Genomic DNA, 25,810 nt, shown 5'->3' on the forward strand with positions numbered 1-25,810 from the left:
ACAAGTCCCAGCAGTCACTGTCTCCTTCCAGATACTGGATACAGAGTGTCACACCTATAACCCCGCCTCTTTCCTTATGACCAATCACAGCGCGACATCGTGTTTCCCGGCCGGGCGGATGCTGCAGAGATGGGTGTGCGCCCCGCCCCTTCCGCCCTCTCTCTCCCTGCTCGTTCCCTCAGCAAGATGGCGGCTCCGGCGGTCTCTGTGGCCACCCTGCACGGCCCGGTAGTTAAGGTGCACCCCGTAGTTCTGGCCTCCATCGTGGACAGCTATGAGCGGAGGAATGAGGGCGCTGCCCGGGTGATCGGGACCCTGCTGGGTGAGAGGAGCCGCCCGGTGCCCTGTACTGTGTGTGTGGCCCCAGCATAGTGCCGGGGGCTCCTGTGTTATGCTCTTCTGTACTGTGTGTGGCCCCAGCATAGGACCGGGGGCCCCTATGTGATGCTCTCCTGTACTGTGTGTGACCCCAGCATAGGGCCGGGGGCCCCTGTGTGATGCTCTCCTGTACTGTGTGTGGCCCCAGCATAGGGCCTGGGGCCCCTGTGTAATGCTCTCCTGTACTGTGTGTGTGTGTGTGGCCCCAGCATAGGGCCGGGGGCCCCTGTGTGATAATCTCCTGTCCTGTGTGTGGCCCCAGCATAGGGCCGGGGGCCCCAGTGTGATGCTCTCCTGTACCGTGTGTGGCCCCAGCATAGTGTCGGGGGCCCCTGTCTGATGCTCTCCTGTACTGTGTGTGTGTGGCCCCAGCATAGGGCCGGGGGCCCCTGTGTGATGCTCTCCTGTACTGTGTGTGGCCCCAGCATAGGACCGGGGGCCCCTGTGTGATGCTCTCCTGTACTGTGTGTGGCCCAGGCAAAGGGTCTGGGGCCCCCATGTGATGACTCACTTGTACCGTGTGCATTTGTATACATGCGTGTGTGTGTCCGGTGCCCTCTGGAAATTATTGTATAAACTCCCATCCAAGCAGCAGCAGCGGCACTAAGAGATTTTTTAGACAGTAAATGGTGCGTATTTCCCGTCAAATACATTCCCACCGTTTTGGGGCTCGCGAGCCCCTTTGTCAAGGTATATAATTATCCTTTATTTATATGGCGCAACAATGGATCTGCAGCGCCCAGTTACAAAGTACATAAACAGATCAGCGACTTACAGTTGAAGACAATGTAGGACAAGTACAGGGTATATACACATACTGTAGCTGCGTCAGCAGACGACACTGACATAAGTATCAGGGCAGCCAAAACCCAAGGGATTTGGCGCCGTCGAAGGGAGTATGAAATAGATGATAGTCTAAGGAAGAGAAGGAAAGGTAAATGATACCCACCAAGCACAATATACATGTCAGATCAACGCAGTACATGTGATATATAGTTCAGGTGATGCTGTGATGTGATTTCTGTGAGCCCTGATGTGCTCAGGTGTTGCTGTGCTGCCTAGGAGTACTGATGCGCTGGGTGACAGGTGACTGTGCTGCCTGTGAGTACTGATACGCTGGGTGACAGGTGTCTGTGCTGCCTGTGAGTACTGATACGCTGGGTGACAGGTGTCTGTGCTGGCTTTGAGTACTGATGTGCTGGGTGACAGGTGTCGCTGTGCTGCCTGTGAGTACTGATGCGCTGGGTAACAGGTGTCGCTGTGCTGCCTGTGAGTACTGATGTGCTGGGTGACAGGAGTCTGTGCTGCCTGTGAGTACTGATGCGCTGGGTAACAGGAGTCTGTGCTGCCTGTGAGTACAGTTGCGCTGGTTGACAGGTGTTGCTGTGCTGCCTGTGAGTACTGATGCGCTGGGTGACAGGTGTCTGTGCTGCCTGTGAGTACTGATGCGCTGGGTGACAGGTGTTGCTGTGCTGCCTGTGAGTACTGATGCGCTGGGTAACAGGAGTCTGTGCTGCCTGTGAGTACTGATGCGCTGGGTGACAGGAGTCTGCTGCCTGTGAGTTCTGATGCGCTGGGTGACAGGTGACTGTGCTGCCTGTGAGTACTGATGTGCTGGGTAACAGGAGTCTGTGCTGCCTGTGAGTACTGATGCGCTGGGTGACAGGAGTCTGTGCTGCCTGTGAGTAGTGATGTGCTGGGTAACAGGTGTTGCTGTGCTGCCTGTGAGTACTGATGCGCTGGGTGACAGGAGTCTGTGCTGCCTGTGAGTACTGATGCGCTGGGTGACAGGTGACTGTGCTGCCTGTGAGTACTGATGCGCTGGGTGACAGGAGTCTGTGCTGCCTGTGAGTACTGATGCGCTGGGTGACAGGTGTTGCTGTGCTGCCTGTGAGTACTGATGTGCTGGGTGACAGGTGTCTGTGCTGCCTGTGAGTTCTGATGCCCTGGGTAACAGGAGTCTGTGCTGCCTGTGAGTACTGATGCGCTGGGTAGCAGGTGTCGCTGTGCTGCCTGTGAGTAATGATGCGCTGGGTGACAGGAGTCTGTGCTGCCTGTGAGTTCTGATGCGCTGGGTGACAGGAGTCTGTGCTGCCTGTGAGTACTGATGCGCTGGGTGACAGGAGTCTGTGCTGCCTGTGAGTACTGATGCCCTGGGTGACAGGAGTCTGTGCTGCCTGTGAGTACTGATGCGCTGGGTGACAGGAGTCTGTGCTGCCTGTGAGTAATGATGCGCTGGGTGACAGGAGTCTGTGCTGCCTGTGAGTTCTGATGCGCTGGGTAGCAGGTGTCACTGTGCTGCCTGTGAGTACTGATGCGCTGGGTGACAGGTGTCTGTGCTGCCTGTGAGTTCTGATGCCCTGGGTAACAGGAGTCTGTGCTGCCTGTGAGTACTGATGCGCTGGGTAGCAGGTGTCACTGTGCTGCCTGTGAGTACTGATGCGCTGGGTGACAGGAGTCTGTGCTGCCTGTGAGTACTGATGCCCTGGGTGACAGGTGTCTGTGCTGCCTGTGAGTACTGATGCGCTGGGTGACAGGAGTCTGTGCTGCCTGTGAGTACTGATGCGCTGGGTGACAGGAGTCTGTGCTGCCTGTGAGTACTGATGCGCTGGGTGACAGGTGTCTGTGCTGGCTGTGAGTACTGATGCGCTGGGTAACAGGTGTCGCTGTGCTGCCTGTGAGTACTGATGCGCTGGGTAACAGGTGTCGCTGTGCTGCCTGTGAGTACTGATGCGCTGGGTGACAGGTGTCTGTGCTGCCTGTGAGTACTGATGCGCTGGGTGACAGGTGTTGCTGTGCTGCCTGTGAGTACTGATGCGCTGGGTAACAGGAGTCTGTGCTGCCTGTGAGTACTGATGCGCTGGGTGACAGGAGTCTGCTGCCTGTGAGTTCTGATGCGCTGGGTGACAGGTGACTGTGCTGCCTGTGAGTACTGATGTGCTGGGTAACAGGAGTCTGTGCTGCCTGTGAGTACTGATGCGCTGGGTGACAGGAGTCTGTGCTGCCTGTGAGTAGTGATGTGCTGGGTAACAGGTGTTGCTGTGCTGCCTGTGAGTACTGATGCGCTGGGTGACAGGAGTCTGTGCTGCCTGTGAGTACTGATGCGCTGGGTGACAGGTGTCTGTGCTGCCTGTGAGTTCTGATGCCCTGGGTAACAGGAGTCTGTGCTGCCTGTGAGTACTGATGCGCTGGGTAGCAGGTGTCGCTGTGCTGCCTGTGAGTAATGATGCGCTGGGTGACAGGAGTCTGTGCTGCCTGTGAGTTCTGATGCGCTGGGTGACAGGAGTCTGTGCTGCCTGTGAGTACTGATGCGCTGGGTGACAGGAGTCTGTGCTGCCTGTGAGTACTGATGCCCTGGGTGACAGGAGTCTGTGCTGCCTGTGAGTACTGATGCGCTGGGTGACAGGAGTCTGTGCTGCCTGTGAGTAATGATGCGCTGGGTGACAGGAGTCTGTGCTGCCTGTGAGTTCTGATGCGCTGGGTAGCAGGTGTCACTGTGCTGCCTGTGAGTACTGATGCGCTGGGTGACAGGTGTCTGTGCTGCCTGTGAGTTCTGATGCCCTGGGTAACAGGAGTCTGTGCTGCCTGTGAGTACTGATGCGCTGGGTAGCAGGTGTCACTGTGCTGCCTGTGAGTACTGATGCGCTGGGTGACAGGAGTCTGTGCTGCCTGTGAGTACTGATGCCCTGGGTGACAGGAGTCTGTGCTGCCTGTGAGTACTGATGCGCTGGGTGACAGGAGTCTGTGCTGCCTGTGAGTACTGATGCGCTGGGTGACAGGAGTCTGTGCTGCCTGTGAGTACTGATGCGCTGGGTGACAGGTGTCTGTGCTGGCTGTGAGTACTGATGCGCTGGGTAACAGGTGTCGCTGTGCTGCCTGTGAGTACTGATGCGCTGGGTAACAGGTGTCGCTGTGCTGCCTGTGAGTACTGATACGCTGGGTGACAAGTGTCTGTGCTGGCTGTGAGTACTGATGCGCTGGGTAACAGGTGTCGCTGTGCTGCCTGTGAGCACTGATGCGCTGGGTGACAGGTGTCGCTGTGCTGCCTGTGAGTACTGATGCGCTGGGTAACAGGAGTCTGCTGCCTGTGAGTACTGATGCGCTGGGTAACTGTAGGTATGTAAGAGCAGTGGATGATTGGAGGTGATTACATTATACAATGATAGGGTGGTGCAGTTGGTAGAAATGTTCCGGCTCCATATTTCAGAATGACACCTCTTATCTCCTCTGTTGCAGGGACCGTGGACAAACACTCCGTAGAGGTCACCAACTGCTTCTCCGTCCCCCACAATGAGTCCGAGGACGAGGTAACCGCTCTCCTGCAGTCATGCACAGAGATCCAGTCTGTTTGGCCTAGACCAAAACAAAGAGAGAGAATTCCTCGTCTGGAGATCTCTTCTGTAGTTAATTGATATGATGAAGTAATATTTACAATACAGGTTGAGTCTCCCTTATCCAAAATGCTTGGGACCAGAGGTATTTTGGATATGGGATTTTTCCGTATTTTGGAATAATTGCATACCATAATGAGATATCATGGTGATGGGACCTAAGTCTAAGCACAGAATGCATTTATGTTTCATATACACCTTATATACACAGCCTGATGGTCATGTAATACAATATTTCTCTAACGTCCTAGTGGATGCTGGAACTCCGTAAGGACCATGGGGAATAGTGGGCTCCGAAGGAGGCTGGGCACTCTAGAAAGATCTTAGACTACCTGGTGTGCACTGGCTCCTCCCACTATGACCCTCCTCCAAGCCTCAGTTAGATTTCGTGCCCGGCCGAGGTTGGATGCACACTAGGGGCTCTCCTGAGCTCTTAGAAAAGTTATAGTCTTAGAATTTGTTATTCAGTGAGACCTGCTGGCAACAGGCTCACTGCAGCGAGGGACTAAGGGGAGAAGAAGCGAACTCGCCTGCTTGCAGCCGGATTGGGCTTCTTAGGCTACTGGACACCATTAGCTCCAGAGGGATCGACCGCAGGCCCAGCCTTGATGTTCGGTCCCGGAGCCGCGCCGCCGTCCCCCTTACAGAGCCAGAAGCAAGAAGATAGGTCCGGAAAATCGGCGGCATGAAGACATCCTGTCTTCACCAAGGTAGCGCACAGCACTGCAGCTGTGCGCCATTGCTCCTCATACACACTTCACACTCCGGTCACTGAGGGTGCAGGGCGCTGGGGGGGGGGCGCCCTGAGGCAGCAATAAAAACACCTTGGCTGGCTAAAATACCTCAATATATAGCCCCTGGGGCTATATATGAGGTAAATACCCCTGCCAGAATCCCATAAAAAGCGGGAGAATAGGCCGCGAAAAAGGGGCGGAGCCTATCTCCTCAGCACACTGGCGCCATTTTTCCCCTCACAGCTCGGCTGGAAGGAAGCTCCCTGGCTCTTCCCTGCAATTCTACAGTACAGTAAGAGGGAAAAGAGAGGGGGGGCATTAAAATTGGCACTGTATACAGTATATTATATAAAAAGCAGCTATTAGGGACATAACTCAGTTAGTCCCTGTATATATATATAGCGCTCTGGTGTGTGCTGGCATACTCTTACTCTGTCCCCCCAAAGGGCTTTTGTGGGTCCTGTCCTCTATTTGAGCATTCCATGTGTGTGTGGAGTGTGTCGGTACGGCTGTGTCGACATGTTTGAGGAGGATAATGATGTGGAGGGGGAGCAGATGCCTTTAGCAGGGATGTCACCCCCTGGGGGTCAGACACCTGAGTGGATGGTATTATGGCAGGAAATGAGTGCACGTATAGACTCCTTACATAAAAATTTTGACGACATGCCGACTGTGGGACAGCCGAGTCTTCAGCTCGTGCCTGTCCAGGTGTCTCAAAAGTCATCAGGGGCTCTGAAACGCCCGTTCTCAGGTGGCACAAGTAGATGTCGACACGGATACTGACACCAGTGTCGACGACGATGAGTCAAATTTAATGCCCGTTAAGGCCATTCACTGCATGATTGAGGCAATGAAAGAGGTGTTAAATATTTCTGATTTACATCCAGGTACCACAAAAAAGGGTATTATGTTTGGGGAGAAAAAACTACCTGTAGTTTTTCCCCCGTCAGATGAATTAAATGAAGTGTGTGAAGAAGCGTGGGCTTCCCCTGATAAGAAATTGGTAATTCCTAAGAAGCTACTAATGGCGTTCCCTTTCCCGCCAGAGGATAGGTTACGTTGGGAAACACCCCCGAGGGTGGATAAAGCGCTCACACGTTTGTCTAAAAAGGTGGCACTACCGTCCCAGGATACGGCCGCCCTTAAGGAACCTGCTGATAGAAAGCAGGAGGCGATCCTGAAGTCTGTATATACACACTCAGGCATTATACTCAGACCAGCTATTGCGTCAGCATGGATGTGCAGTGCTGCCGCTGCGTGGTCAGATAAACTGTCAGAAAATATTGACACGTTAGACAGAGACACGATCCTGCTAACAATTGACCATATAAAAGACTCAGTCTTATACATGAGAGATGCACAGAGGGAAATCTGCCGGCTGGCATCTAAAATAATAAGAATTTACTTACCGATAATTCTATTTCTCGGAGTCCGTAGTGGATGCTGGGGTTCCTGAAAGGACCATGGGGAATAGCGGCTCCGCAGGAGACAGGGCACAAAAAAGTAAAGCTTTACTAGGTCAGGTGGTGTGCACTGGCTCCTCCCCCTATGACCCTCCTCCAGACTCCAGTTAGGTACTGTGCCCGGACGAGCATACACAATAAGGGAGGCATTTTGAATCCCGGGTAAGACTCATACCAGCCACACCAATCACACCGTACAACTTGTGATCTAAACCCAGTTAACAGTATGACAACAGAAAGGGCCTCTTAAAGATGGCTCCTTAACAATAACCCGAATTAGTTAACAATAACTATGTACAAGTATTGCAGATAATCCGCACTTGGGATGGGCGCCCAGCATCCACTACGGACTCCGAGAAATAGAATTATCGGTAAGTAAATTCTTATTTTCTCTATCGTCCTAAGTGGATGCTGGGGTTCCTGAAAGGACCATGGGGATTATACCAAAGCTCCCAAACGGGCGGGAGAGTGCGGATGACTCTGCAGCACCGAATGAGAGAACTCCAGGTCCTCCTTTGCCAGGGTATCAAATTTGTAAAATTTTACAAACGTGTTCTCCCCCGACCACGTAGCTGCTCGGCAGAGTTGTAATGCCGAGACCCCTCGGGCAGCCGCCCCAAGATGAGCCCACCTTCCTTGTGGAGTGGGCTTTTACAGTTTTTAGGCTGTGGCAGGCCTGCCACAGAATGTGCAAGTTGAATTGTGTTACAAATCCAACGAGCAATCGACTGCTTAGAAGCAGGTGCGCCCAACTTGTTGGGTGCATACAATATAAACAGCGAGTCAGATTTTCTGACTCCAGCCGTCCTTGCAATGTATATTTTTAAGGCTCTGACAACGTCCAACAACTTGGAGTCCTCCAAGTCGCTAGTGGCCGCAGGCACCACAATAGGTTGGTTCAGATGAAATGCTGATACCACTTTAGGGAGAAAATGCGGACGAGTCCGCAGTTCTGCCCTATCCGAATGGAAGATTATATAAGGACTTTTATAAGATAAAGCCGCCAATTCAGATACTCTCCTGGCAGAGGCCAGGGCTAGTAACATAGTCACTTTCAATGTGAGATATTTCAAATCCACCTTTTTCAATGGTTCAAACCAATGGGATTTGAGGAAATCTAAAACTACATTTAGATCCCACGGTGCCACCGGAGGCACCACAGGAGGCTGTATATGCAGTACCTCCCTTGACAAAAGTCTGGACCTCAGGGACAGAGGCCAATTCTTTTTGGAAGAATATTGACAGGGCCGAAATTTGAACCTTAATGGATCCCAATTTGAGACCCATAGATAATCCTGATTTGCAGGAAATGTAGGAAACGACCCAGTTGGAATTCCTCCGTCGGAACCCTCCGATCCTCGCACCACGCTACATATTTTCGCCAAATGCGGTGATAATGTTTCACGGTGACTTCCTTCCGTGCCTTAATCAAGGTAGGAATGACTTCTTCTGGAATGCCTTTCCCTTTTAGGATCTGGCGTTCAACCGCCATGCCGTCAAACGCAGCCGCGGTAAGTCTTGAAAAAGACAGGGACCCTGCTGTAGCAGGTCCCTTCTCAGAGGTAGAGGCCACGGTTCGTCCGTGAGCATCTCTTGAAGTTCCGGATACCAAGTCCTTCTCGGCCAATCCGGAACCACTAGTATTGTTCTTACTCTTCTTTGCCGTATGATCTTCAATACCTTTGGTATGAGCGGCAGAGGAGGAAACACATACACTGACTGGTACACCCAAGGAGTTACCAGTGCGTCCACAGCTATTGCCTGTGGATCTCTTGACCTGGCGCAATATTTGTCCAGTTTCTTGTTGAGGCGAGACGCCATCATGTCTACAATTGGTCTTTCCCAACGGTCTATTAACATGTTGAAGACTTCTGGATGTAGACCCCACTCTCCCGGATGAAGATCGTGTCTGCTGAGGAAGTCTGCTTCCCAGTTGTCCACGCCCGGGATGAACACTGCTGACAGTGCTATCACGTGATTCTCCGCCCAGCGAAGAATCTTGGCAGCTTCTGCCATTGCACTCCTGCTTCTTGTGCCGCCCTGCCTGTTTACATGGGCGACCGCCGTGATGTTGTCCGACTGAATCAACACCGGCTTTCCTTGCAGGAGAAGTTCCGCCTGGCTTAGAGCATTGTAGATTGCTCTTAGTTCCAGAATGTTTATGTGAAGAGACTTTTCCAGACTCGTCCATACTCCCTGGAAGTTTCTTCCTTGTGTGACTGCTCCCCAGCCTCTCAGGCTGGCGTCCGTGGTCACCAGGATCCAATCCTGAATGCCGAATCTGCGGCCTTCTAATAGGTGAGCCTTCTGCAACCACCACAGAAGTGACACCCTTGTCTTTGGTGACAGGGTTATTCGCAGGTGCATCTGCAGATGCGACCCTGACCATTTGTCCAACAGATCCCTTTGGAATATTCTTGCATGGAATCTGCCGAATGGAATTGCTTCGTAAGAAGCCACCATTTTTCCCAGGACTCTTGTGCATTGATGTACTGACACTTTTCCTGGTTTTAGGAGGTTCCTGACCAGATCGGATAACTCCTTGGCTTTTTCCTCTGGAAGGAAAACCTTTTTCTGAACCGTGTCCAGAATCATTCCTAGGAACAGCAGACGAGTTGTCGGGATTAAATGGGATTTTGGAATATTCAGAATCCACCCGTGTTGTCTTAGCACCTCTTGAGATAGTGCTAAAGCTGTCTCCAGCTGTTCTCTGGACCTTGCCCTTATTAGGAGATCGTCCAAGTATGGGATAACTAATACGCCTTTTCTTCGAAGAAGAATCATCATCTCGGCCATTACCTTGGTAAAGACCCGAGGCGCCGTGGACAATCCGAACGGCAGCGTCTGAAACTGATAGTGACAGTTTTGAACAATGAACCTGAGGTACCCCTTTTGTTGTAATAGGGGTACTTTGACTATCACCTGCTGAGCGTACAGCTTGTGAATGGCTTCCAACACCCTCTCCCTTTCGGAAGAGACGGTTGGTAAGGCAGACTTCAGGAAACGATGAGGAGGATCCGTCTCTAATTCCAACCTGTACCCCTGAGATATTATCTGCAGGATCCAGGGGTCTACCTGCGAGTGAGCCCACTGCGCGCTGTAATTTTTGAGACGGCCCCCCACTGTCCCCGAGTCCGCTTGAGAGGCCCCAGCGTCATGCTGAGGTTTTTGCAGGAGCCGGGGAGGGCTTCTGTTCCTGGGAAGGAGCTGCCTGTTGGTGTCTCTTCCCTCTTCCTCTGCCTCGTGGCAGGTACGACAAGCCCTTTGCTCTCTTATTTTTGTAGGAGCGAAAAGGCTGCGGTTGAAAGGTCGGTGCCTTTCTCCGTTGGGGAGTGACTTGAGGTAAAAAAGTGGATTTCCCGGCAGTAGCCGTGGCCACCAAGTCTGATAGACCAACTCCAAATAACTCCTCCCCTTTATACGGCAAAACCTCCATGTGACGTTTTGAATCCGCATCGCCTGTCCACTGTCGTGTCCATAAGGCTCTTCTGGCTGAAATGGACATAGCACTCACCCGAGATGCCAGTGTGCAAATATCCCTCTGTGCATCACGCATATAGATAAATGCATCCTTTATTTGTTCTAACGACAGTAAAACATTGTCCCTATCTAGGGTATCAATATTTTCAATCAGGGATTCTGACCAAACTACTCCAGCACTGCACATCCAGGCAGTTGCTATAGCTGGTCGTAGTATAACACCTGCATGTGTGTATATATTCTTTTGAATAACTTCCATCTTTCTATCTGATGGATCCTTAAGTGCGGCCGTCTCAGGAGAGGGTAACGCCACTTGTTTGGATAAGCGTGTGAGCGCCTTGTCCACCTTAGGGGGTGTTTCCCAGCGCGCCCTAACCTCTGGCGGGAAAGGGTATAATGCCAATAACTTTTTTGAAATTATCAACTTTTTATCAGGAGCAACCCACGCTTCATCACACACGTCATTTAATTCTTCTGATTCAGGAAAAACTGTTTGTAGTTTTTTCACACCATACATAATACCCTGTTTTACGGTATCTGTAGTATCAGCTAAATGTAACGTCTCCTTCATTGCCAAAATCATATAACGTGTGGCCCTACTGGAAAATACGTTTGAATTTCTACCGTCGTCACTGGAATCAGTGCCCGTGTCTGGGTCTGTGTCGACCGACTGAGGCAAAGGGCGTTTTACAGCCCCTGACGGTGTTTGAGGCGCCTGGACAGGCATTAATTGATTGTCCGGCCGCCTCATGTCCTCAACTGACTGTTTAAGGGAAGATAAACCATCACGTAATTCCACAAATAAAGGCATCCATTCTGGTGTCGACCCCCTGGGGGGTGACATCTGCATATTTGGCAATTGCTCCGCCTCCACACCAATATCGTCCTCATACATGTCGACACCACGTACCGACACACACCGCAAACTCACAGGGAATGCTCTAATGAAGACAGGACCCACTAGCCCTTTTGGGAGACAGAGGGAGAGTCTGCCAGCACACACCACAAAGCGCTATATATACAAGGGATATCCTTATATTAAGTGCTCCCTTATAGCTGCTTTAATATATATATATATAGCCATTAATGTGCCCCCCCTCTCTGTTTTACCCTGTTTCTGTAGTGCAGTGCAGGGGAGAGACCTGGGAGCCGTTCTGACCAGCGGAGCTGTGACAGAAAATGGCGCCGTGTGCTGAGGAGATAGGCCCCGCCCCTTTTTCGGCGGGTTCTTCTCCCGCTATTTTTCCAGTCAGGCAGGGGTTAAATATCTCCATATAGCCCCTATGGGCTATATGTGAGGTATTTTTAGCCTTGTATAAGGTTTATATTTGCCTCTCAGAGCGCCCCCCCCCAGCGCTCTGCACCCTCAGTGACTGCCCAGTGAAGTGTGCTGAGAGGAAAATGGCGCACAGCTGCAGTGCTGTGCGCTACCTTATGAAGACTGAGGAGTCTTCAGCCGCCGGTTTCCGGACCTCTTCACGCTTCAGCATCTGCAAGGGGGTCGGCGGCGCGGCTCCGGGACCGGACTCCACGGCTGGGCCTGTGTTCGATCCCTCTGGAGCTAATGGTGTCCAGTAGCCAAGCAGCAAATCCACTCTGCATGCAGGTGAGTTTACTACTTTCCCCCTAAGTCCCACGTTGCAGTGATCCTGTTGCCAGCAGGACTCACTGTAAAGAAAAAAACCTAAACTAAACTTTCTCTAAGCAGCTCTTTAGGAGAGCCACCTAGATTGCACCCTTCTCGTTCGGGCACAAAATCTAACTGGAGTCTGGAGGAGGGTCATAGGGGGAGGAGCCAGTGCACACCACCTGACCTAGTAAAGCTTTACTTTTTTGTGCCCTGTCTCCTGCGGAGCCGCTATTCCCCATGGTCCTTTCAGGAACCCCAGCATCCACTTAGGACGATAGAGAAAAGTGCATTATCTATCTCTGCTAGGAGATGCTTATGGACTCGCCAGTGGACTGGAGATGCAGATTCCAAAAGGCACATGGAAGTCTTGCCTTATAAGGGGGAGGAATTATTTGGGGATGGTCTCTCCGACCTAGTTTCCACAGCAACGTCTGGGAAGTCAGCATTTTTACCCCATGTCCCCTCACAGCCTAAGAAGGCGCCATTTTATCAGGTTCAGTCCTTTCGGTCCCAGAAAAACAAGCGGGGAAAAGGAGGGTCTTTTCTGTCAAGAGGCAGAGGCAGGGGAAAAAGGCTGCAGCAAACAGCAGGTTCCCAGGAACAAAAGTCCTCCCCCGCTTCCTCTTCCAAGTCCGCCGCATGACGGTGGGGCTTCACAGGCGGAGCCAGGTACGGTGGGGGCCCGCCTCAGGAATTTCAGCGATCAGTGGGCCCGCTCACAGGTGGATCCCTGGATCCTTCAAATAGTATCTCAGGGATACAGGCTGGAATTCGAGGCGACTCCACCCCGCCGTTTCCTAAAATCCGCCTTGCCGATTGCTCCCTCAGACAGGGAGGCGGTGCTAGCAGCGATTCACAAGCTGTATTCCCAGCAGGTGATAATTAAGGTACCCCTACTTCAACAAGGCCGGGGTTACTATTCCACACTATTTGTGGTGCCGAAACCGTACGGTTCGGTGAGACCCATTTTAAATTTGAAATCCTTGAACACATACATAAAAAAATTCAAGTTCAAGATGGAATCGTTCAGGGCGGTTATTGCAAGCCTGGACGAGGGGGATTACATGGTATCCCTGGACATCAAGGATGCTTACCTGCATGTCCCCATTTACAATTCTCACCAGGAGTACCTCAGATTTGTGGTACAGGACTGCCATTACCAATTCCAGACGCTGCCGTTTGGACTCTCCACGGCACCGAGGGTATTTACCAAGGTTATGGCGGAAATGATGATACTCCTTCGAAAAAAGGGAGTTTTAATTATCCCATACTTGGACGATCTCCTAATAAAGACACGATCCAAGGAACAGTTGTTAGTGGGAGTAGCACTATCTCAGGAAGTGCTGAGCCAGCACGGCTGGATTCTGAATATCCCAAAGTCACAGCTGGTCCCCACGACACGTCTAATGTTCCTGGGAATGATTCTGGACACGGCCCAGAAAAAAGTGTTTCTCCCGGAGGAGAAAGCCAGGGAGTTGTCTTCTCTAGTCAGAGACCTCCTAAAACCAAAACAGGTATCGGTGCATCACTGCACGCGGGTCCTGGGAAAGATGGTAGCTTCTTATGAAGCAATTCCATTCGGCAGGTTCCATGCCAGGATTTTTCAGTGAGACCTGTTGGACAAGTGGTCCGGATCGCATCTTCAGATGCATCGTTTAATAACCCTGTCTCCACGAACCAGGGTGTCTCTTCTGTGGTGGCTGCACAGTGCTCATCTTCTGGAGGGCCGCAGATTCGGTATACAGGACTGGGTCCTGGTGACCACGGATGCCAGCCTACGAGGTTGGGGGGCAGTCACAAAGGGAAGAAATTTCCAAGGACTATGGTCAAGTCAGGAGACTGCCCTTCACATAAATATTCTGGAACTAAGGGCCATTTACAATGCCCTAAGTCAAGCAAAATCCCTGCTCCTACACCAGCCGGTGCTGATCCAGTCAGACAACATCACGGCAGTCGCCCATGTGAATCGACAGGGCGGCACAAGAAGCAGGACGGCGATGGCAGAAGCCACAAAAATTCTCCGATGGGCGGAGAATCATGTACTAGCACTGTCAGCAGTGTTCATCCCGGGAGTGGACAACTGGGAAGCAGACTTTCTCAGCAGGCACGACCTCCACCCGGGAGAGTGGGGATTTCATCCAGAAGTCTTCCAAATGATTGTAAATCAATGGGGTCGTCCACAGGTGGACATGATGGCGTCCCGCCTAAACAAAAAACTAGAGAAGTATTGCGCCAGGTCAAGAGACCCTCAGGCGATAGCTGTGGACGCTCTAGTGACACCGTGGGTGTACCGGTCAGTTTATGTGTTCCCTCCTCTACCTCTCATACCAAAGGTATTGAGAATAATAAGAAAGCGAGGAGTAAACACAATTCTCGTGGTTCCGGATTGGCCGAGAAGAGCGTGGTACCCGGAACTTCAAGAGATGATCTCAGAGGACCCGTGGTCTCTGCCGCTCAGATAGGACCTGCTGCAGCAGGGCCCCTGTCTGTTCCAAGACTTACCGCGGCTGCGTTTGACGGCATGGCGGTTGAACGCCGGATCCTGAAGGAAAAGGGCATTCCGGAGGAAGTCATTCCTACGCTTATTAAAGCCAGGAAAGATGTTACGGCAAAGCATTATCACCGCATATGGCGGAAATATGTTGCATGGTGCGAGGCCAAAGAGGCCCCAACAGAGGAATTTCAACTAGGTCGATTTCTGCATTTCCTGCAAGCAGGAGTGAATATGGGCCTAAAACTGGGCTCCATTAAGGTACAGATCTTGGCTCTGTCGATTTTCTTTCAAAAAGAACTAGCTTCAGTACCTGAAGTTCAGACATTTGTGAAAGGAGTGCTGCATATTCAGCCCCCATTTGTGCCTCCTGTGGCACCTTGGGATCTCAACGTGATGTTGAGTTTCTTAAAATCACATTGGTTTGAGCCACTAAAAACCGTGGATCTGAAATATCTCACGTGGAAAGTGGTCATGTTATTGGCCTTGGCTTCAGCCAGGGGAGTGTCAGAGTTGGCGGCTTTATCATGTAAAAGCCCTTATCTGATTTTCCATATGGATAGGGCAGAATTGAGGACTCGTCCCCAGTTTCTCCCTAAGGTGGTGTCAGCGTTTCACCTGAACCAGCCTATTGTGGTGCCTGCGGCTACTAAGGATTTGGAGGACTCCAAGTTGCTAGACGTTGTCAGGGCCCTGAAAATATATGTTTCCAGGACGGCTGGAGTCAGAAAATCTGACTCGCTGTTTATCCTGTATGCACCCAACAAGCTGGGTGCTCCTGCTTCTAAGCAGACTATTGCTCGTTGGATTTGTAGTACAATTCAGCTTGCACATACTGTGGCAGGCCTGCCACAGCCAAAATCTGTTAATGCCCATTCCACAAGGAAGGTGGGCTCATCTTGGGCGGCTGCCCGAGGGGTCTCGGCTTTACAACTTTGCCGAGCAGCTACTTGGTCAGGGGCAAACACGTTTGCAAAATTCTACAAATTTGATACCCTGGCTGAGGAGGACCTGGAGTTCTCTCATTCGGTGCTGCAGAGTCATCCGCACTCTCCCGCCCGTTTGGGAGCTTTGGTATAATCCCCATGGTCCTTACGGAGTTCCCAGCATCCACTAGGACGTTAGAGAAAATAAGAATTTACTCACCGGTAATTCTGTTTCTCGTAGTCCGTAGTGGATGCTGGGCGCCCATCCCAAGTGCGGTTTATCTGCAATACTTGTACATAGTTATTGTTAACTAAATCGGGTTATTGTTGAGCCATCTGTTGAGAGGCTCTATTGTTTCATACTGTTAACTGTGTTTCATATCACGAGTTGTACGGTGTGATTGGTGTGGCTGGTATGAGTCTTACCCGGGATTCAAAATCCTTCCTTATTGTGTACGCTCGTCCGGGCACAGTACCTAACTGAGGCTTGGAGGAGGGTCATAGTGGGAGGAGCCAGTGCACACCAGGTAGTCTAAGATCTTTCTAGAGTGCCCAGCCTCCTTCGGAGCCCGCTATTCCCCATGGTCCTTACGGAGTTCCCAGCATCCACTACGGACTACAAGAAACAGAATTACCGGTGAGTAAATTCTTATTTCTCTATCGTCCTAGTGGATGCTGGGGTTCCTGAAAGGACCATGGGGAATAGCGGCTCCGCAGGAGACAGGGCACAAAAAGTAAAGCTTTTCCGATCAGGTGGTGTGCACTGGCTCCTCCCCCTATGACCCTCCTCCAGACTCCAGTTAGATTTTTGTGCCCGGCCGAGAAGGGTGCAATCTAGGTGGCTCTCCTAAAGAGCTGCTTAGAGAAAGTTTAGCTAGGTTTTTTATGTTACAGTGATTCCTGCTGGCAACAGGATCACTGCAGCGAGGGACTGAGGGGAGAAGGAGTCAACTCACCTGCGTGCAGGATGGATTGGCTTCTTGGCTACTGGACATCAAGCTCCAGAGGGACGATCACAGGTACAGCCTGGATGGTCACCGGAGCCGCGCCGCCGGCCCCCTTGCAGATGCTGAAGACAGAAGAGGTCCAGAATCGGCGGCTGAAGACTCCTGCAGTCTTCTAAAGGTAGCGCACAGCACTGCAGCTGTGCGCCATTTTCCTCTCAGCACACTTCACACGGCAGTCACTGAGGGTGCAGGGCGCTGGGAGGGGGGCGCCCTGGGAGGCAAAATGAGTACCTATAAAGGCTAAAAATACCTCACATATAGCCCTAGAGGCTATATGGAGATATTTAACCCCTGCCTGATTTCTCAAAATAGCGGGAGACGAGCCCGCCGGAAAAGGGGCGGGGCCTATCTCCTCAGCACACGGCGCCATTTCCTCTCACAGCTCCGCTGGTCAGGACGGCTCCCAGGTCTCTCCCCTGCACTGCACTACAGAAACAGGGTAAAACAGAGAGGGGGGGCAAATTTATGGCGATATTTTTATATAACAAAGCAGCTATAGGGGAGCACTTATTATAAGGCTATCCCTGATATATATATAGCGCTTTTGGTGTGTGCTGGCAAACTCTCCCTCTGTCTCCCCAAAGGGCTAGTGGGTCCTGTCTTCATTAGGAGCATTCCCTGTGTGTCTGCTGTGTGTCGGTACGTGTGTGTCGACATGTATGAGGACGATATTGGTGTGGAGGCGGAGCAATTGCCAAATATGGGGATGTCACCTCCTAGGGGGTCGACACCAGAATGGATGCCTTTATTTATGGAACTACGGGATAGTGTCAACACGCTAAAGCAGTCGTTTGACGACATGAGACGGCCGGACAATCAATTAGTGCCTGTCCAGGCGACTCAAACACCGTCAGGGGCTGTGAAACGCCCTTTGCCTCAGTCGGTCGACACAGACCCAGACACAGGCGATGACTCCAGTGGTGACGGTGACGAATCAACCGTATTTTCCAGTAGGGCCACACGTTATATGATTTTGGCAATGAAGGAGGCGTTACATTTAGCTGATACTACAGGTACCACTAAACAGGGTATTATGTGGGGTATGAAAAAACTACCTATAGTTTTTCCTGAATCAGAAGAACTAAATGACGTGTGTAATGAAGCGTGGGTTGCCCCTGATAAAAAGCTGATAATTTCAAAGAAATTATTGGCATTATACCCTTTCCCGCCAGAGGTTAGGGAGCGCTGGGAAACACCTCCTAGGGTGGACAAGGCGCTAACACGCTTATCTAAACAAGTGGCGTTACCCTCTCCTGAGACGGCCGCACTTAAAGATCCATCAGATAGGAGGATGGAAAATATCCAAAAAAGTATATACACACATGCAGGTGTTATACTACGACCAGCTGTAGCAACTGCCTGGATGGGCAGTGCGGGGGTAGTTTGGTCAGAATCCCTGATTGAAAATATTGATACCCTGGACAGGGACAATATTCTACTGTCGTTAGAACAAATAAAGGATGCATTTCTTTATATGCGTGATGCACAGAGGGATATATGCACACTGGCATCACGGGTAAGTGCTATGTCCATTTCGGCCAGAAGAGCTTTATGGACGCGACAGTGGACAGGCGATGCGGATTCAAAACGGCATATGGAAGTTTTGCCGTATAAGGGGGAGGAGTTATTTGGAGTCGGTCTATCAGATTTGGTGGCCACGGCTACAGCCGGGAAATCCACCTTTCTACCTCAAGTCACTCCCCAACAGAAAAAGGCACCGACTTTTCAACCGCAGCCCTTTCGTTCCTTTAAAAATAAGAGAGCAAAGGGCTATTCATATTTGCCACGAGGCAAAGGTCGAGGGAAGAGACAGCAACACGCAGCTCCTTCCCAGGATCAGAAGCCCTCCCCGGCTTCTACAAAAGCCTCAGCATGACGCTGGGGCTTCTCAAGCGGACTCGGGGACGGTGGGCGGTCGTCTCAAAAATTACAGCGCGCAGTGGGCTCACTCGCAAGTAGATCCCTGGATCCTGCAGATAATATCTCAGGGATACAGGTTGGAATTAGAGACAGATCCACCTCGCCGTTTCCTGAGGTCTGCTTTACCAACGTCCCCCTCCGAAAGGGAGACGGTGTTGGAAGCCATTCACAAGCTGTACTCTCAGCAGGTGATAGTCAAGGTACCTCTTCTGCAACAAGGGAAGGGGTATTATTCCACTCTTTTTGTGGTACCGAAGCCGGATGGCTCGGTAAGGCCTATTCTAAATCTGAAGTCCTTGAACCTGTACATAAAGAAGTTCAAGTTCAAAATGGAGTCACTCAGAGCAGTGATAGCGAACCTGGAAGAGGGGAACTTTATGGTATCCTTGGACATCAAGGATGCGTATCTCCACGTTCCAATTTACCCCTCACACCAGGGGTACCTCAGGTTCGTTGTACAAAACTGTCACTATCAGTTTCAGACGCTGCCGTTCGGATTGTCCACGGCACCTCGGATCTTTACAAAGGTAATGGCCGACATGATGATTCTTCTTCGAAGAAAAGGCGTATTAATTATCCCATACTTGGACGATCTCCTAATAAGGGCGAGGTCCAGAGAACAGCTAGAGATGGGATTAGCACTGTCTCAAGAAGTGCTAAAACAGCACGGGTGGATTCTGAATATTCCAAAATCCCAGCTAATGCCGACAACTCGTCTGCTGTTCCTAGGGATGATTCTGGACACGGTTCAGAAAAAGGTTTTTCTCCCGGAGGAAAAAGCCAAGGAGTTATCCGAGCTTGTCAGGAACCTCCTAAAACCAGGAAAGGTGTCTGTACATCAATGCACAAGAGTCCTGGGAAAAATGGTGGCTTCTTACGAAGCGATTCCATTCGGCAGATTCCACGCAAGAATTTTCCAAAGGGATCTGTTGGACAAATGGTCAGGGTCGCATCTTCAGATGCACCTACGGATAACCCTGTCTCCAAGGACAAGGGTGTCTCTTCTGTGGTGGTTGCAGAGTGCTCATCTATTGGAGGGCCGCAGATTCGGCATACAGGATTGGATCCTGGTGACCACGGACGCCAGCCTGAGAGGCTGGGGAGCAGTCACACAAGGAAGAAACTTCCAGGGAGTATGGACGAGCCTGGAAACGTCTCTTCACATAAACATTCTGGAACTAAGAGCAATATACAATGCTCTAAACCAGGCAGAACCTCTGCTTCAGGGAAAACCGGTATTGATCCAGTCGGACAACATCACGGCAGTCGCCCATGTGAACAGACAGGGCGGCACAAGAAGCAGGAGGGCAATGGCAGAAGCTGCAAGGATTCTTCGCTGGGCAGAGAATCATGTGATAGCACTGTCAGCAGTGTTCATCCCGGGAGTGGACAACTGGGAAGCAGACTTCCTCAGCACGATCTTCACCCGGGAGAGTGGGGACTTCATCCAGAAGTCTTCCACATGCTGGTAACCCGTTGGGAAAGACCAATGGTGGACATGATGGCGTCTCGCCTCAACAAAAAACTGGACAGGTATTGCGCCAGGTCAAGAGATCCGCAGGCAATAGCTGTGGACGCGCTGGTAACGCCTTGGGTGTACCAGTCGGTGTATGTGTTTCCTCCTCTGCCTCTCATACCAAAAGTATTGAGAATTATACGGCAAAGAGGCGTAAGAACGATACTAGTGGTTCCGGATTGGCCAAGGAGGACTTGGTACCCGGAACTTCAAGAGATGATCACGGAAGATCCGTGGCCTCTACCTCTAAGGAGGGACTTGCTTCAGCAGGGTCCCTGTCTGTTTCAAGACTTACCGCGGCTGCGTTTGACGGCATGGCGGTTGAACGCCGGATCCTAAAGGAAAGAGGCATGCCGGAAGAAGTCATTCCTACTTTGATTAAAGCAAGGAAGGAAGTAACCGTGCAACATTATCACCGAATTTGGCGAAAATATGTTGCGTGGTGCGAAGATCGGAGTGCTCCGACGGAGGAATTTCAACTGGGTCGATTCCTACATTTCCTGCAATCAGGATTGTCAATGGGTCTCAAATTGGGATCTATTAAGGTTCAAATTTCGGCCCTGTCGATTTTCTTTCAAAAAGAATTGGCTTCAGTCCCTGAAGTCCAGACCTTTGTTAAGGGAGTGCTGCATATACAGCCTCCTGTGGTGCCTCCAGTGGCACCGTGGGATCTAAATGTGGTTTTGGACTTCCTAAAATCTCATTGGTTTGAACCACTAAAAAAGGTGGATTTGAAATATCTCACATGGAAAGTGACCATGCTTCTAGCCCTGGCTTCTGCCAGGAGAGTGTCAGAATTGGCAGCTTTATCTTACAAAAGCCCATATCTGATTTTCCATTCGGACAGGGCAGAACTGCGAACTCGTCCGCATTTTCTCCCTAAGGTGGTGTCAGCATTTCATCTGAACCAGCCTATTGTAGTGCCTGCGGCTACAAGTGACTTGGAGGACTCCAAGTTACTGGACGTTGTCAGAGCATTAAAAATATATATTGCAAGGACAGCTGGAGTCAGAAAATCTGACTCGTTGTTTATATTGTATGCACCCAACAAGATGGGTGCTCCTGCGTCTAAGCAGACGATTGCTCGTTGGATCTGTAGCACAATCCAACTTGCACATTCTGTGGCAGGCTTGCCACAGCCTAAATCTGTAAAGGCCCACTCCACAAGGAAGGTGGGCTCATCTTGGGCGGCTGCCCGAGGGGTCTCGGCATTACAACTTTGCCGAGCAGCTACGTGGTCAGGGGAGAACACGTTTGTAAAATTTTACAAATTTGATACTCTGGCTAAGGAGGACCTGGAGTTCTCTCATTCGGTGCTGCAGAGTCATCCGCACTCTCCCGCCCGTTTGGGAGCTTTGGTATAATCCCCATGGTCCTTTCAGGAACCCCAGCATCCACTAGGACGATAGAGAAAATAAGATTTTACTTACCGATAAATCTATTTCTCGGAGTCCGTAGTGGATGCTGGGCGCCCATCCCAAGTGCGGATTATCTGCATAAGTTGTACATAGTTATTGTTAACTAATTCGGGTTATTGTTAAAGGAAGCCATCTTTCAGAGGCTCCGCTGTTATCATACTGTTAACTGGGTTTAGATCACAAGTTGTACGGTGTGATTGGTGTGGCTGGTATGAGTCTTACCCGGGATTCAAAATCCTCCCTTATTGTGTACGCTCGTCCGGGCACAGTACCTAACTGGAGTCTGGAGGAGGGTCATAGGGGGAGGAGCCAGTGCACACCACCTGATCGGAAAAGCTTTACTTTTTGTGCCCTGTCTCCTGCGGAGCCGCTATTCCCCATGGTCCTTTCAGGAACCCCAGCATCCACTACGGACTCCGAGAAATAGATTTATCGGTAAGTAAAATCTTATTTTTTTAATAACTTTGTGTATTAAACAAAGTGTGTGTACATTGAGCTGTCAGAAAACAAAGGATTCACTATCTCACTCTCAAAAAATTCCGTATTTCGGAATATTTGGATATGGGATACTCAACCTGTATAACTTTTAATCGTAGACTCTTTAAAATTAAAGGGCGTATATTATACGGGTGAAACGTCATAGAATTTTTCTAAAATATATACACCCTTTCATTTTAAAGAGTCTACGATTAAACGTTATATTGTAAATATTACTTCATCATATCAATTAACTACAGAACAGTTCTCCATATAAGGAGTTCTCTCTCTCTCTCCTTGTTTTGCTCTAGTCCAAACAGACTCGATATCTGTGCATATTATATAATTCCTGGAGCACCTCCAACCTTATGTTATTGTTATTCCACCTAGGGTTTATATACACAAATAGGATGGTTATTACATACATCACACATCAATGCAACGGTCCGGGGCAGGATAAAACTCTAGTACATCTTCTGCAGTCATCTCCGCCTAGCGGCTCCCTGGTTATTCCATGCATTACGGGAATCCTCAGACTTTTAGGGTCAGATACGGTGGGCGGGATGTAATGAAGTCCAGAGGTCAACTCGAACATTTTTTTAAAGGGGCAATCTTTTACAAGATGTGGTTTTTCCTTGTAAATGATTGCCCCTTTAAAAAAAGAAGTCCAAGTTTGACCAGCATCCCACACGGCCGCTGAGCGCAAACCTCCTTACATCCCACCTGATGTGTCTATACCTCTACTCCCCTCTCCCCCCCACCCCGCCGCCCATCTAAGCCCCGTTCCCCACTGCATTCTTTTTAATATATATATTTTACTTCCCAGGTGGCCGTGGACATGGAATTTGCCAAGAATATGTACGAGCTGCACAAGAAGGTGACATCAGCGGAGCAGATCTTGGGCTGGTGAGATGGGCTGTCCGCCGCGGCAGTATAATGTTATATCCAGTGTAGACGCCTGTACATAAGGCGTGCGTTACTGTGATATAGTACTGATCACATGGACACAGTTGTCACTGTACGTTCATGTCACACACCGTTGTCTTTATAGTAAAGAAACATTGATTTGTGTTATATACAGAGGCCTGTATGAGACTGGTCGCTTCCATATTGCAGGTACGCCACAGGAAATGACATCACAGAGCACTCCGTACTGATACACGAGTATTACAGCCGGGAAGCCACAAACCCCATTCACATGACCGTGGACACCAGCATGCAAGGGAACCGCATGAATATCAAAGCGTACATCAGGTAAGCAGCACTCATGTCTTCTGCAGAACATTGCTTTGTCCCATCTACCCGGCAGACGAATGCATAGCAATATATCCTGCAGATTATTACATTACTGCCTTCTCTATGGGTTTGCAGGACACTGCTCTGTCCCATATGTTTCCTGACAGACAGAGTGATTTATTCTGCAGATCATTACATTACTGACCTCTCTAGTGATCTGCAGAATATTGCTCTGTCCTGCTACCCCCCCCGACGGTACCACTTGGCATCCAGATGTGATCTGAAGTGTCATAGCTGGCGATAACGGTTCTCTGATGTGTTGCAGAGAGCTCCGGCTACGCGTGTTACTGGTTTGTACATGTGAGACTCTTTGCTCATTCTCATGCGAATCGAGTAAATATTAGCGATGATCTAACACCATAGAACCTTCACACTGCACATAATAGATGTTTCCCCTGGGGACCAGTAAAAGACCCCACCCTGGAGTGTTAATCTCTAGCCTTTTACTACTTGAACATCTGCAGTTCTTTGGGAAGTTTTGTCGTACAAATCTTTCAGCAATCTCCCAGCTTACTTGCAGTGGAGTCTGTAGTGAGAAGTTGGTACCTATCATTGTGGGTTATGTTGCCTGCTGAATCCTACGACCTGTGCAAAATAATAAGTGTCTGATCACCCATTTGAGGGGATGTATTATTGTCTTGCAGCACTCCGATGGGCATACCTGGGAAAACGATGGGAGTGATGTTCACCCCGCTCACCGTGCAGTACATTTACTACGACACAGAGCGGATTGGAAGTAAGTGGGGGCAGCAGAAACTGTGGGGTCCGAGGGTTTGTCTGGTGGAATTACAGCAAAAGCTGTTTACAGAATAAAATGTGACGAGCGTCTGCACTTCTGGCTTGTAGGATGTTACCTGTTTGAAACAGACAACGTTCCCTTCTGTGCTTTATAGTCCTGTATTTATGTCCTGAAGCCGGAAAGCACAAAGGGACCGTGAAAGATTGAGCAACATTGCTATAGTTCACTGATTGCCACCTTGTGGCCATTTGTAAGTACTGCAGACCATGATAAAATGGTCCGCTGTATGAATACACAGCTGACGTTAGTGCAGCTGAATCCCAGTACACCTATAGTAAATTAATCTGTATTATTTGCAATGTGATTTAATTGTTCATTAAGCCAAAAATCTGCCGCCGACGCCAACTCTCCATTGTTTCTCCTTTTTCAGTCGACCTAATTACAAAAACCTGCTTTAACCCCAATCGCTCCATCGGACTGACCAGTGACCTTCAGCAAGTGGGGTCTGCTGCCAACTCTACGCTGGATTCCCTGAACACTGTGCTGCAGTATGCGGAGGATGTGCTGGTGAGTGTTCCACCATTGCTGTATTGTTCAGGATGACCAACACTTAATTGTCATTTCCCCAATACATGACAGTGTCTGCTTGAGCCTTCTGCTCATTTAGTGGTTAATGATCTAGCCAGGTGGCTGTGGTAAATCCATATGTAATATAGCAGTGCTCTCCCACATGCCTTGTGTGCTAGTGAGTGCCTGGCGGGTGTTAGCACGCCTGCTCTAACCCTCTCTGCTGTATGGTAAGTAGCCCGGCTACAAGCCCTAATAGAGCACAGAGGGGTGGAATATCGCATTGTAGTTCTGTTCTGCTAGCTGCCAAATTATAGAAGCCAGAGCGACGTTCCGCTACAAACCGCTCAAAACCATTGGATATTTTTTTTTTTTTTGTGGGCGTGCTGTGCTTTGCCATTTTAGATGTTTTACCCCCCACTTAGTCTGTTTGTATCCTATGCCCAATATATACTATAAACTGTCACGTCTAATGGTTCTAGGATTGGGGAATAGACTATTGCTCTTTTCATTAGTGATAATGTTCTGTTTGGATGGATTAATTTGCCTTTTAAAGCATTCCCCACAATGGAGGCACACAATGTGTAAATGCCACTTGCCTTGCATATAATCAGTATATATTTGTGGTACTGCAGTCATCACCATTGCGGCTCCTTTATCTGTTACTGTGTCAGTGTAACCTATTTCCCCTTGCGCTTTTATACACCTTTGTTCTCCTCTTCAGTCTGGTAAAGTCTCTGCGGACAACACCGTGGGGCGATTCCTAATGGATCTGGTGAACAAAGTACCCAAGATAGATCCAGAAGACTTTGAGGCCATGCTGAACAGCAACATTAATGTGAGTATAAATATATACATAAATAAATGAAGTATCTCCCCCAGGTCAGTCTTTGCTGTAGTCCGTTATGGGGCTTAGGAAGGGTCTGTCTGTTGCTACCCCGGTATTTCAGTCAATCCAGTGCTGCTCCTTGTTACATAATATCTGGGTTTTACTGACTTTTCATTGACCCGAGCTTTTGTGAGTGACCGTATAAGAGTGTATCATTCGTAGTCACCATCTGTCATCTATCTCCCCCCCTCCAGGATCTCCTGATGGTCACCTACCTGGCCAACCTCACCCAGGCCCAGATAGCGCTCAACGAGAAATTGCTTAACCTGTGAATGCCGCACGTCGCCATCCTCACCATCCAACTTGGCGACACGATGGGCCTGACATTACGCCGACCGCCGGCTGCCGTGTGACCGGGCTTGTATAGCGGCAGGAAGTTACAATTCCATGTTAAACATGTATGATTGTGATTTTTGGATGCAAATCTGATTATGGACTTCGCTGTAGCAGTTCCCTGTGTGAAATAAAAAATCTGCAGTTTCACAGAA

The 25,810-nt window shown here is 50.0% G+C and overlaps 1 protein-coding gene across 1 annotated transcript; it reads left to right on the forward strand.

The window, feature by feature from the left end:
• The first annotated feature begins 2 nt into the window (after positions 1–2).
• EIF3F (eukaryotic translation initiation factor 3 subunit F) lies at positions 3–25,810 on the forward strand. The gene is made up of 8 exons (XM_063946909.1): positions 3–322; positions 4,615–4,685; positions 22,658–22,737; positions 22,948–23,085; positions 23,772–23,863; positions 24,297–24,433; positions 25,158–25,271; positions 25,517–25,810. Exons 1-8 carry the CDS (start codon positions 130–132, stop codon positions 25,592–25,594), a joined length of 903 nt encoding a protein of 300 aa, XP_063802979.1. The 5' UTR covers positions 3–129; the 3' UTR covers positions 25,595–25,810.

Source organism: Pseudophryne corroboree, chromosome 12, assembly GCF_028390025.1.
Source record: "Pseudophryne corroboree isolate aPseCor3 chromosome 12, aPseCor3.hap2, whole genome shotgun sequence".
Taxonomy (NCBI): domain Eukaryota; kingdom Metazoa; phylum Chordata; class Amphibia; order Anura; family Myobatrachidae; genus Pseudophryne; species Pseudophryne corroboree.

Bases quoted from the DNA above. Each gene is read 5' to 3' on its own strand.
- EIF3F (XM_063946909.1), top strand. From the start codon at position 130: ATGGGTGTGCGCCCCGCCCCTTCCGCCCTCTCTCTCCCTGCTCGTTCC. The intron at 23,086-23,771 runs GTAAGCAGCACT...ATTGTCTTGCAG, and splicing joins AATATCAAAGCGTACATCAG to CACTCCGATGGGCATACCTG. The intron at 23,864-24,296 runs GTAAGTGGGGGC...CTCCTTTTTCAG, and splicing joins CGACACAGAGCGGATTGGAA to TCGACCTAATTACAAAAACC.